The sequence below is a fragment of the Hemibagrus wyckioides genome, linkage group LG04 (genome assembly GCF_019097595.1).
Source record: "Hemibagrus wyckioides isolate EC202008001 linkage group LG04, SWU_Hwy_1.0, whole genome shotgun sequence".
Classification (NCBI taxonomy): Eukaryota; Metazoa; Chordata; class Actinopteri; order Siluriformes; family Bagridae; genus Hemibagrus; species Hemibagrus wyckioides.
The window spans coordinates 25,445,717-25,459,912 of NC_080713.1; the positions used below are offsets into that span (position 1 = coordinate 25,445,717).

The 14,196-nt window shown below is 40.1% G+C and overlaps 1 protein-coding gene across 4 annotated transcripts in view; it reads left to right on the forward strand.

The window, feature by feature from the left end:
• gramd1bb (GRAM domain containing 1Bb) overlaps positions 1-14,196 on the forward strand; it is a 130,148-nt gene that overhangs the window by 52,706 nt on the left and 63,246 nt on the right. Inside the window, exons 2-3 of one of the 4 annotated variants that reach the window (XM_058387379.1) lie at positions 1,851-3,163; positions 12,649-12,720. The exons of 1 other annotated variant lie outside the window; for it this stretch is intronic. In XM_058387379.1, the coding sequence (XP_058243362.1) occupies positions 2,811-3,163; positions 12,649-12,720 (425 nt within the window). In that variant the 5' untranslated portion in view covers positions 1,851-2,810. Of the gene's footprint in view, positions 1-1,850; positions 3,164-12,648; positions 12,727-14,196 lie in introns of all 4 variants that reach the window. 2 more of the 4 variants (XM_058387383.1, XM_058387385.1) reach the window with 2 other exon arrangements.

Consider the following 14,196-nt stretch of genomic DNA (forward strand, 5'->3'; position numbering starts at 1 on the left):
TTGCTGCCTAATATATCCCACCCACTAACAGGTGCCATGATGAGGAGATAATCAAACTTATTCACTTCACCTGTCAGTGGTCATAATGTTATGCCTGATCAGTGTATTTGTGCATCTAAAATAAATTTATATTCATTATACTTTTCTTGCAGCTTTTTAAATCTCGTCTTTAACCCAGGTATTTATACAGGAAAGCCCTCTCTAGGCTGTGCACTGATCTCTCTCTCTCTATTATTAGTGTTATTGTTTCTTCCAGTTACCATTGGCCGCCCATTCAGAAAGGCATTGTTTACTTATAATATCATGTTTGCTGAATCAACATCGTTGTCAAATCTGGAGGCCAGAGGTGCAGCTGTTTGGCTTTAGATCCTCTGGATGGTCCAGACTGATTTGTTTACACTGTTAGCTTTGTGTTTGCTCAGGCTGCCAGGCTGGGGTTTTCCCCATTCACTATTTACACCAGCTCAGTTTTCTCCTGCTACTGGATAAAGATGTTAATGACTTACCAGTGAGCTAGGTTGCAACTTTCCTTTGCAGATGATTTTATTCATGTTTATATGGATGAGGCAGAAATGAATCCAAGAATCTAGCTGTTGGAGGACACAACAAATAAAGTGTCCAGGAGGAAGAAGGGTTATAGGAACGTAGCTAAGCACAGTATTGCGAGTAAATGCTAGTAGTTAGTAGTGCTATGGGGTTACATGTATGCTCACCATTCATAACCCATAGAATAAAAAACAAAACTGTTGGTACACATGACTGACTTTTGTACCTTCTTCATGTGGAGTGACAGCCAGCGTGGACATATTCCTGTAAAACCTACTAACTGGACATTGTGTAAAGTATTAGTACTGAATATACTGTTAGTTCCTGATCTCTAGACCACTGGGAATTTTCTGTAATCTATTGCGAAGACCAGGTCCTACTTCAATAATCACATACATCAATAATGATACCTTCGAATAGTAGCGAGTCTTCCACACTGCGATGGATCCAAAATATCAGAAAAATGATTACATCATTTCTAAAATCTTCTAATATGAAACCGAGGCTCAGAGCAGTGAGTTGGAGTGAGAGTGAGTAGGTGGTAGTGTTAGCTGAGACCAGTGAGATTCTGACCAGTGAGGCCAGGTCAGTTCAGCTACAGTATGAATGTGAAGTGTGTGTGTGTGTGTGTGTGTATATGCTTTTTTTCCCTTGTGCTTGAATTTGCAAATGTCCTCTTGCGTGTTGGTGTGAATACATGTTTAATAATTAGTGATGGGCATTTCGAGTCATTTTGTAGTCGTTAAATAAGTCTAGAAAATATTTGCTTTAATTAATAGCGCTGAATAATTACCAAAAAATGAAATACACAGAAAATGTGGTCTAAGTTGGAGAGAAACTAGGCAGCTGAATCCATTTGAATAAATTTAATTACTTTTTACGAGATTAAGACAAGTAAACATTAGCAGTACCCCTACACTATGTTTCTGTGTCACATAAACCACAGAAGCTGGTTTCAGCAAGGCTGAATTCTGAATGGTTTCCATTGTAGGACCTATGAAGTGCAATATAAGTCATGTGGAACACTATATATATAGCAGTATAGTCTTTCATAGTGAGAAGTGGTCTTATTGCCACACCTCACATGTCTTAAGAGACAGTGGAAAGTCTAAGGGGAAATAAGATTAAGGCCTGTATTGTATGTTATTTTGTCAAAGAAAGCAATCAAGTACATAAGAAGTAAATAACAATTAGTCGACTACCTCTATGCCCATCACTACTTTATACACCTCCTTGTCCATAATTGTTCAGCTGTTGGTGTCTTTGATACCTGGAAAACCCTATCACTTTACTCTAACCTGTAGGCAGGGACAGCTGTTTGGGCCAGATATTTAAGAAGAGGAGCATTGAGAAGAAATACCTCAGGGATTTAACCAAAGAAACCCACACACACACAAGTAACACACCACTTAACCTTGCAACTGTGCCATTTGGCTGATGCCTCTAGAGAGACACGCATCAGGCATACACACCACGAACACTCAGTCCGTATACCGTGTACCCAGCGGTGAGGTAACTCAGGTTAAATGCCACTCAAGGACTTAACCTACACTTCAGTATACCAGAAGTTTAATCTTGTCCTTCTCAAGTCACAGTGCGGCCTGGAACTCAAGTCTACCACTGCATGGAGCGTACCGTCACATCCAAGAGCGGAAGCTACCACCTCCGTGTTCTTACTGGGATTCCTGAGCGAGTGTGAATGTCTCTATCTGAGTCACTGACATTCAGGGAGGCCGGGAGTACTATTACATTGTCAGCCAGTGCTTATGCATGTTTTATTTGCGGTGAGGGGAAACAAGAGTCTTGCTGTGTCACCTGATACATTTGCTCCATTGCTCGAGCCCTGACAGCAAGCCTCCTGTGGCTCGCACGCATTATCCGTCCGTCCATCTATTTATCAAGTCCTTCATCGAAAAAAGTTCTGGGACATATCAAAAGACTTCACGGTTGCCACCTACAGTAGAGGTTACAGCTGCAGGATCATCTCAGACAGAGGAGAATTTCGGTAAGAGCCGTGGAGATAAGACCGTGAGGATTTTATAGCATCTAGGCAGCAACAACAGGATCAATCAATAAACAGGAAGTCTTTTAGTTACTCATTTTGATGGACTCGTTCAGCTTAGCAGACACACTCCTTTGAAAACGGTCATCAGGATCCACAACAAATCTTTGCTACCTAGCCACTTTGTTAGCAAGTATACCTTCAGTAGCAACTCTGACGTCAACACCGACGGTTGTGGAGGTAGGCCCTTACATTGTTGAGAATGACAGACACTCTGAGGCCGCCATCTCTCCGGGTACAGGTCCCACGGGATGATCCCAGCTTGGCCTGGTCCAGCTCCTCCACGCCCACCATGAGGCGGCGCCGCTTGAAGATGCGCCGAACAAAGAAGGCGACGAGCGAGCGCCTGGAAAACGGATCCCTGAGACATTCCGGCTCACGCTTAGCCTCCAAGGAGTACCTGCAGCTTCCTGCCATTGAGATCACACCATCCAGCGATGAGGACATTCCATGGTCCAACTGCTCTACACCCAGCGCCTCACCACGACGGAAACGCTTTCTGATACGCAAGTGGCTGAAGGTTCGAGAGAAGAAGGAGCCAGCCAACGAAAGCAGGTTGGTTTTTGAGTGACATCTTAGTGGACATACAAGCTGTACTTTGTGACCTTTGTTCGTTAAGTGTATAGTGGTGTCTTTTTACTAGTATCTCCCTTGACCTGTTCAAATTAATAATAAAATAAAATATAATAAAATATAAATAAATAAATAAAATATAATAAAATATATTATCAATATTCAATGTTCAATATTCTTATACTGACACTTCTGACAAAATTTAAGTGAATTTCCAGAAGGTTGGTTAATATGCTACTATCATGCTTACAAATGTTCAAATTGTATATACTGTACTTACCTTATTTCAGGTAACACAATATTTTGACATTTAGCAGTTTGGGGTATAGCTTATTCATAATTTATTCATATATATGATTTGTTTAGATCATATGACAGTTATTCATCACATGTATTATTTAACGGTGCCTCAACGTTTCCACATTAACGGCTTCATCCAAGTGTAAAATCTTTGTAATAGTCAGAATTTTTTGTTTGGTGAGCCCATCATGGAGGTTTACTGGTTAGCATGATTACCTCGCAGCAGTGGGGTATGGGGTTTGATTCCTGCCCTGGGTTTGCATGTTCTCCTAAGGTGTTTCCTCTTATTTATTTGGTGTCTGGAGCAGGAAATCCCCCCATCGTGATTTCAGATAGTTCACTGTTTGAATCTGTCTACTGGCTTTAAATGCTTTAAGATAGCGGATAGCGATGCTGCCTCTCAGTGTTCCTGACTCGTTCCTCAGCTTGAGGTGCTGTCTACATGGGTCCATGTCTGGATTATTTATACCAAAAACATGGTAGTAGGTGAACTGACTATGCTGTAATTGCCCCTTTGTGTGAATGAGTGTATGAAAATGTGTTGGTTCGCTGCAATGGACCAAAACCAGGATGTATTCTCACCTCACACCCAGTGTTTCCAGGACAGATCCCGACCAAGATGGAACAATTACTGAAATATTTTTTTTTGCCTAAAATAGCTTCATATTGATTAAACTCGAGATGAGTGGCAGATTGTTGATTGCAGTTGTTTCTGTTTATCTCTTCTGCCGCTGCCAAAACCAGTTGAATGGGATTATCTCTGTCTTTTTTTTTCTCCTCCCAACAGATTTGACAGAACAAATTTTTAAGCACCAGGCTGCTGTGCTTGTTATTGGATCTGTTTATGAGAATGGTAATCAGATTCATGTTTCTGCTCCTGGAAGCCATTTTCAATCCCCATTGCTAATGAAAAAAAAGCTTTTGGATTTTTGGATAGCTTTATGGACTATATTTGGTTGTAAAAGGGAGAACTCAGATTTCCCCAGAGCGGACGTGTCTTCAGTGAACGTGTCTTCTATCAGCATTACACAAGTTTCTATCATATAGCCTAAGGAGGAACCAATAATCATGAGGCATGCATATGAAACTAAGTAATGCAGTTTTTCTGATAATAAATGAGGTCACTCTAAAGCAGTGTAAAGTCTGGGATGAAGAACAATATATCTCCACAATACGTGGATTATTTTCCCGTAACAGCATTTCTCTGAGTTTTTTATTTCTCTTATACCTCAGCAGTTTGCCAAAATGCTCCATACCTTTTATGTTTATAATTGTCGATCAGTTTTGAGCAAAGAACAATAGAACAAATACAATACAAGTATTCCAAAGATATAGCTGACCCTTTACTCACCCGATCCTCTCCCACTATTTGTTCCTGTCACGTATCCCATTTCAAAGCAGCCAACAAATATGGCGGCTGTGGACTTCAACTCCCAGCAGTCCTCGGTGCCCACACTCTCAATCGCCGGACTCTTCATTAAGCTCACCTGTTCCTCTGACATGTGTTTGTTTTTCCTCTTTTTTATTCCCCTTTGTTTCAGTACCTCTTCATGAGGTATACGCTTAGTTTCTTATGATTTATGCTAAGCCTTTGTATTTGTATTTTCGAACGTTAACCGTTTTCTCGGTTTTGGATCTCTATTTTTTATTTATTTTTTTTTTGGATAACTATTTTGTCCCTTATTGAACTTTGCCTGTTTTTGATCTTGCTGTTGGATCACGGTCTGGACTCAAATGGCGTCCCATTACTTTTGCATGTTCCAATATTTTTGAATGTCCCTATTTTTTTGTGTTTTGAACTCGCCCTGTGCTCTCATTCTACTCCGTAGTCTTTTTCCTGACACCAGTGGTTAATATTTCAATGACAAAAGCCTGTGTTTCGTCCATGCCAGTGAAGCATGACTTTAGGTCACAGATGACTGGAGGGTCACGACTCCGCCACCGGAGTTCGTACACAAAGTCAGCAAAAAGTGTTGAAAAGTGTTCGAACCCTGAGGAAGCACATGTCAGCCAGATTCTAACAGTGTTGCAGAGTGATAAATGTGTAACCAGGCTACAGTTTAACTTTAAGTGGCTCAGTGCTAATAAACATTTAGCCATGATTAGTGGGGACCTTGAATTAGAAACTTTAGAGTAATTATCTGTCATTAGGCGATACAATCTAGCTATAGGTGTCTCACTCGAAGGTGGGTTGGGAGATGATGATGAGCGAATAAAATAAGGTCATGGAATAAAATAAGGTCATTTATGGCATGCATAAATGTGCAAATTAGATTATCATTTGTCACGGATTCCCCCTTCTTGCGTCACAGTTGCCATAGTGACTAGCATCATGTGTTCACGTTTTTGTTAAGGTCTTGACTCCGCCCCTCTCATTATCGGCGTATGACCTGATAATAGTTCATGATTAGTTTGCATCTTTATACCTTATCATATCTTCAAATCTGACATATTTCCAAATGTCTGTTTCCGAGACATAGAAGACTTCCCCTGGTAGATTAGACAAAAGATGCAGCTGATGATTTTCCCACGGTGGAAGACACTGACTCTTACAAACCACAGACTCTGGAGACTTCTTACAAAAGTAAACAACTTCTTATCAAAACTGTGACCATATCATCAGCATTGCAAGTCCCTGTAAAGTTTTTTGTTACTATAGAAAAGAAACTAACACTACACAAGCCCCGCCCCCTTTCACTATTTAGTAATGGCTAACATGAGTATATTAATGCATGCTGTCTGACAAAATGAATCAACACCTTCTGACCAATCAGAATCTGTTATAGAGAGAGGTTAGTGTTATATAAAGACTCATTTCAGATTGTTTTTTTTGTTTGTTTGTTTTTCATTGTCTAGGAAAATAATATAATAATTTAAACTTCGACCGTATTCTGTTTAATACATGATCATCATTTGCGGTCTCTTCGATGCAGCATCGTATTCTACACACATACACTGCTGTTATTCTGCGGCTTCTGCAAGGTCTCCAGTGAGCCATCACTCAATATGTGTGTGTGTGTAAGTGTGTGTGTGTAAGTGTGTAAGTGTAAAGGTCTGAATGACTGATTGCAACACTACAGCTGCTTTACATAACAGGCCAGTCAGCACTATTAATCTCTCCCGTCAATTATTGATGAGACGGAGCAAGTGATATTAATCAGAGAGGGGAAAAAAAGAGAAGGGGGGAGAGAGAGAGAGAGAGAGAGAGAGAGCAAGGAGGGGAGAAAGGGAGAGAGGGAAAATGAGAATAGGGAGAGTGAAAGAGAGAGTGGAAAAAAGAAAGTAGAGAGAGAGAGAGAGAGAGAACAAGAAGGAGAAATTGGGGGCGAGAAGGGGAGAGAGCGAGAGAGAGAGAGAACAAGAAGGAGAAATGGGGGGTGAGAAGGGGGGAGAGAGAGAGAGAGAGAGAGAGAACAAGAAGGAGAAGGGGGGGCGAGAAAGGGAGAGAGAGAGAGAGGGAAAATGAGAAGAGAGAGAGAAAGAGAGAGAGAGGGAAAACAAGAAGGAGAAGGGGGGGCAGAAGGAGAGAGAGAGCGAGAGAGAGAGAGGCTATATTTTTCTTAATTCAGTGTGATATAATGCACTCTCTGGTTCATAAATCTTGTATGCTCTGCTCCACACATATGAAACCTTCTCCCGTCTCATATCCAACATTTTTCCAGTGTGCTCCAGAAGTATTGGCACCCTTCATTGGCACCAGAAACCAGTTTCCACTCGAACAATATTGAAAAAAAAAACCCCACTATAAATCGTTCGTTCTCATCAGAACTCCAAATGAGAGTGTTTTCACTCAGAATTAATCATCAGTGCAAACACATTGTAATAATGAAGAATGAATATTTCAGTCACTCACCACCGCGACGAATTCTCCTGTTCACCTTCATCCACGTACGGTTTCCTGAAGGGTATCAGGCTGCACATGTGTAAAATCATCCGAAAAGAGACAGATGTGTGTTTGCCTCACTTCAAGCACACTTCTCTTGAGAATGATTCGAATCTGAAACTGTGTGTAATGATTATTTTCTTTACAGCCAATCTGAATGAAGGGTGCCAATAATTCTGGAAAGCAGCGTATAATTGCCGGATATAAAAACCTCACCACAAGGGTATTGATTATTTCTCTAGTGGCATCGTTAATACAAGCCGAAAGTCTCTGGTGTCACGTTATTGCGCTAAATTTAGACACAGCATTGTTTGCACTTTTGCTTTATAGCAGTATATATATATATATATTTGCCCGAACCCTGGTGTGTGACGTGTGGATAAGGAGCAGGACTGTCTGTTATCTCTGGAACCTGTAGCGTCTGCTCAGATAGGTAACATTTCTGCTCGTACTGCCGTCATCCCGGATGCTCCACAGTCTTTGATAGCAGAGAGTTGTTAGAGTATTTTTAGGATCAGGGAGAGATTTATCTGTGTGTTCGTCGTGGTGTAGTGGATCCAGTCTTGTGAATATTTTTGATGCACACATCATGACAGCTTGAGCGATGCTGCTCTGTGGTATAAGCCTGTTCAGGAAAGTTAGTGGTGGCTTTGTGATAGTGATTCTGAAAGCAGGTCTGTGGTTTAGTGATTGCAATTGTCATCACTAGCTGGAAATAAAGATGCTGGTAAAAGGTTAATGATTTGTGTGGGTTGGTGCCGATCAAGCTTTTTTAGCGATTATGAACGTTTGGACTGAATCTGTGGCTTATAAGGACGTGCTCAGGTGGGTCGAACCATATATAGGTGGAAATGGAAACCAGTTTAGAGCTGATCATGAAGCTAATTTAGTCTTTAAGGTTTAGAGCAGAGCTTCCCAAACTTCAGAGGGGTAAGGCCCCCCAAATACATAGCAAAAGCTCCACGACCCCCCCCTCCCAACCTCTTTGTTTCAAAAATACAGTATATTGATTAATAGTAAAAAGATATATTTATACATATATTTGTATATTAGATATATTTAATAAAGCAGATTGTCTCTTTGCACAAAATTATCATTTACATTTATGTTATCATTAACATTTATTAACCAGTTTGTAAGAATTTCATGTGAATTATGAGAACTACCATAAAATGTAATATTTTTATATGCTAGTGAAAATAAGATGATGTAAACATTCTTTACAAATATATTTAAATCCTTAACACTACATACTGTCTGCATACTATTTACAATTATATTGAATCAAAGTGTGTAACAGAAGCTTTTTATATTCTATTCTAAAATATTTTAATTATTTTAATATTTTGATTTAGCCTAGCTACGGCCCCCCTGCAATACCGCTGCGGCCCACAGTTTGGGAAGCACTGGTTTAGAGGATGTGGTTAGCCAGATCGTCTCCAAATGTCATGTGAGCAGATCATCCCTGCTGGTGGAAATGTGTTTAGATCTACGGAGGTACCAGTCCATGGCTGAGTACCCTGGATTCTCTGGATGTAAATGGCCGATTGGTGTTGAATCCGGTTCGAAATGTTTTCCAGTTCAAGCTAAGCTATTGATGTATGAATGAAGCAGATTTATACAGTAGCTTAGCACTGCGTAAGCCTAAAAGAACCTTTTTTTGAGAAGCGCTGAACATTTTAACACATATCCTGACAAGGAAATAGCCCCCCCCACTTCGCCACACACACACACACGCACACATATTATCTACTATGTATATATATATACACACTTAGTTACATCTGTGTACCAGTACCTCAGAATACCACACACACACACACACACACACAGCTATTAGCTATATTATATTTGAATGTGAGGGAAAATCTGACCTTTCGTACAGAGGCATATGGTCAATATCGCAACTTTGTTTAAATAGTGACCTGGAAACCTTGGAAAATATGAAACAAATTCTTTTAAAATATTTTCCGAAACCTGTTTATTTCCAGATTCCAGATTTTAAAGCTTATTCTCAGATTTTCAATGTGGTCTTACATATATATAATAAATATGATTAATTAATAGATATGAAGGATTATTTTAACAGATTTATTTCAAAATTGAATTTGCTAGCCTATTTTTACAACAAAAATGTAAAGTTTTATATTATATATTATTAAATATTTTTATATTTATTTAGATCATCAGTAGTTACCCATTACCAAATTATATATTTAGATTTTTTTTAGATGTATTTTTTATTTGTTTTTCGATTCATTTGGATCGATTGGATCGATTGGATCGATTATCCATGCTAAACATTACATCCCTATCTACAATATCGTCTCAGCTCCATCCCTGATTTTAGAAATGATGTCCCTGAGATCATTTATGCTTCTGAGATCAATTTAGACCTCTGTTGTGTTCGATGCATAATTAACACAGGCTTCTTAAAACTGAACAGTCCGTCCGGTCACTCGGCTGAGGATTAAAACCTCCGTCACCTCAACATGCTGGCCGAAAACAAGTTTGACATTAAAGAAGCATAAACTATGAATAATTCAACATCTTCACACTGTGTCAACTCTCTGACTGGTTTGCAGAGCAGAGCCTTCTACACACACTCACTCACACACACACACACATACACACACACACAGCCTCTTCCTCTTGCTTTCACTGTCCTTATTAAATCACTTTCAGATAAACACATGGAGAAATATACAACAGGATACAACAATGGTACAGAAATGTTTATACAGTGGTGCTGCCGGAAATCTCGACACAGTCCTGTTCAGATACCAGTCTGTAAAGTCAAACCTGCCTACATCTGAGTGTTCCACAGCTGGAATTAGACTGTGTTGGAAATTGTGTAGGTTTAATAAAACTGATTGTGGTGATATTAAATTATGTTGCTTGTAGAGCTGAGAAACAGCAACAACTGAAATTCCACCGGTCTCAGTCGTGTTGACATTTTCCTACTTTCCACTACACTACACTATACTATACTATACTATACTATACTATACTATACTATACTATACTATACTATACTATACTGCACATACTATACTATTCTGCACTATACTATACATACTATACTATTCTGCACTATACTATTCTATACTATACTATACATACTATACTATTCTGCACTGTACTATACTATTCTATACTATACATACTATACTATTCTGCACTATTCTATACTATTCTGCACTAGAATTTGAGGCAGGCTCTGGGTGGTCAGGGTAGTGCTGCCAGATGACTGGGAAACTACAGCAGATGTGATCAGGGAGACAGGAAGAAAGGTGTTGGTTGTGAGCACAACAGATGCAATTTTTGCTCTGAGAATGTTGATGGAGAAGTATAGGGATGGTCAGAGAGAGTTGCACTGTGTGTTTGTAGACGCGAAAGCGTATGACAGGGTGCCAAGAGAAGAGCTGTGGTACTGTATGAGGAAGTCAGGAGTAGCAGAGAAGTATGTCAGAGTGGTGCAGGACATGTATGAGAGGAGCAGGACAGTGGTGACGTGTGCTGTATATTCTATTCTAAAATATTTTAATTATTTTAATATTTTGATTTAGCCTAGCTACGGCCCCCCTGCAATACCTCTACAGCCCACCAGGGGGCCGCGGCCCACAGTTTGGGAAGCACTGGTTTAGAGGATGTGGTTAGCCAGATCGTCTCCAAATGTCATGTGAGCAGATAATCCCTGCTGGTGGAAATGTGTTTAGATCTACGGAGGTACCAGTCCATGGCTGAGTACCCTGGATTCTCTGGATGAAAATGGCCGATTGGTGTTGAATCCGGTTCGAAATGTTTTCCAGTTCAAGCTAAGCTATTGATGTATGGATGAAGCAGATTTATACAGTAGCAGGACATGTATGAGAGGAGCAGGACAGTGGTGAGGTGTGCTGTAGGGCAGACAGAGGAGTTCAGAGTGGAGGTGGGACTGCATCAGGGATCGGCTCTGAGCCCCTTCCTGTTTGCTATGGTGATGGACCAATTGTCAGAGGAGGTCAGACAGGAGTCTCCTTGGACAATGATGTTTGCAGATGACATTGTGATCTGTAGTGAGATTTGTGCTGGAGAGAAGAGGAATGAAAGTCAGTTGTAGTAAGACTGAGTACATGTGTGTGAATGAAAGGGAGGGAAGTGGAACAGTAAGATTACAGGGTGAAGAGGTGAAGAAGGTACTTGGGGTCAACAGTCCAGAGAAATGGAGAGTGTGGGAAAGAGGTAAAGAAGCGGATGCAGGCAGGTTGGAATGGTTGGAGAAAGGTGTCGGGAGTTCTGTGTGATAGAAAAATATCAGCGAGAATCAAGGGGAAGGTGTACAGGACAGTGGTGAGACCGATGCAATAAATGAGGATATGAAGTGCAAGTGTTGAGGATGCAGAAGATAGGGATAGGTGGAGAGAGATGATTCGCTGTGGAGACCCCTGAAGGGAAAAGCCAAAAGAAGAAGAAGATTTATTTACATCTTCTGCATATATTTACATATTTAACTGCACTTCTTCATGTGGACACTTTTACTAGTTGCACTTCTGGCCAATGTTAAACAGTTATTTTGTTATTGTGTACCTGTACTATGCAAAGTACTTTTTGTGAGATTGTCTTCCATCCAAATATGCAAAATAGAGCAGATTTTATTCAAATGAGCCAATCAAAATGTAAATCTGGAGTGATTGAAAGTTCTGTAGGTTTATTGAACTCTCCGCCCACTTCAACATGAGCCCCACCCCCTTTCACTAATCTCACATTAATAAGCTTTCTTCTGGTGCAAGATTTTTACATAAAAAAAAAATTGCCAAAATTCATTAAATTAAATGACAAAGCTGCACATGTATAGATTTTATATTTTATTTTACTTTAATATATACTATTTATATTTTTCTTTTTTTGTAACTGATTATACGAATATTTTTTACTTATTTTATAGATGGTGCAGTCGTGTACTAAATACTTCTGTAGTTGTTTTGCTTTTGAAATATAATGTGACTATTTTGTAGTAGATGCCTAAATTAATCCAATTTTTTGGTGTTGAACATTTGAAGAGCCTGAGAGCAACAGCGCCCTCTGGTGACCAACTAATGTCTCTCACACACACACACACACACACAGGGCCATTTTTACCTGCAAACTTCTGCCTTTCAGGTTATTTGCTTTGATGAAATGAGACGATGATCCAATGTTTTTATCATGTGTTACTGAATGTTCCCATTAAAATGTCCACTATTAAAAAAATTGATCGTCATGGTGATAGCATGATTGACGGGTGTGTGTTTGTCTGTCACAGCAGTCAGCCGAGCAGCCAGCAGAGCAGCCATGATGACGACTCCTCTCGCTTCCTGACTCCGTTTATGCGCAGGTAGAGGTAAACCTCCTGCCTGAGTGTGTGTGTGTGTGTGAGAGAGAGAGAGAGAGAGAGAGAGAGAGTATATTTAGCGTGAAAGGGAGATTGAGAAAACTTCAGGGGTCAGTGAATTTCTGCTGGATTGTCTTTCACACACGTTTATGCTGTATCACATCCGAGACATTATAATATTGTAACTCTACACTGTACGGGTTCAGGATGCGACTCTGGCGGTTGTTTTAATAGCAGAGGTTAACAGAACATCATTAGTCTGCACCAGTCTGCTTGCATGAATAGATATTTGCTACCACATTTAAGGAAATCTGTTGTTGAGGGATACTTCAGCTCTGTCCTGCCCTCTAGTGGAGATCCATATCAATTGCATTGTGTTGCCTGTATAGGGAAGTCCAGATTGTGTGTTATACATGTGTTTATACTAATCGGTTGGTCCGGAGTTTTGGAATTAAAATACTTGAGGTTTGCACTTATAAAAGAATAATCGAATAAAAGATGTGGTGTGATGCAAAAGGACAAGGTTTTACATGACTGCTTTCACATTACCATTATATCATGTAACCCAGGCTCTGATTCACACTCCTTAAACAGCACTGTGGTGTATATTTACATACTGAGAAAGTACAGGCACATGTCTCATAGACATATGATAAGCCGACACATGTCACGTGTTTGATATGTTAAACATTGGTTCCTTCACACACTGATTATATCATAAAGATTACTGCGGTCATGTGGGAGTACTGAAGTACTCATGCGTCAGTGCCACCTCTGGCCGTTCCTATGCCCGTATATGCAGCAGCACAAAAATACAGAAGTCTTTCTTCATTTTGTATCCGCTAGAGGTTGGTGTTTTCCCAGACTACCTTCCTGCCAGCTCCAGAGCTTGAGGCTATCCTGCACCCTGAATGAACTCTGAGCACTGGGGCTGAGTGTGCCTTTCCAGTGGAAAGCAGCCATTAACCTGCAGTTTGGGCTTAAAAATAAACTGCTGTGTGGAAAACCTACAAATAGGGGTGAACATTTTACCTCTTGGGACATGGATAAACCTTATTTTGAACTAGAATAAGAAATAAACGGTGAAGGGACATGATTTTATTGGATAGTAATCAGCGGGGTAGTGCGTTGATTAGATCGGCACACAGATCAGATCCCAGTATTGCACCAGCTCAAAGCTCAGAAGAGGGAGGACGTCTGCTGACGTAGAGGTGTATAATAATAACAATTCAACTTGCCCTGCTATGGAAACCTCACATTTCCTTCCATCCTGAGGATTTCCCCTGAAAATTGACATCACAGAGTGTTATAAAGCGCTAACCGATAAAGACTCCTTTCCATAAAACCTAAGTGAAAACCTCACTATTAAAACAACTTCACATGTTTTTTAGCTCTGTCTGTGCATGTGTGTTTTCTTGGAAACTAGTGCATTAATATAAACCTGTGATCTTTCTTGGTTTGTCCGAGTTGCTTTAATTT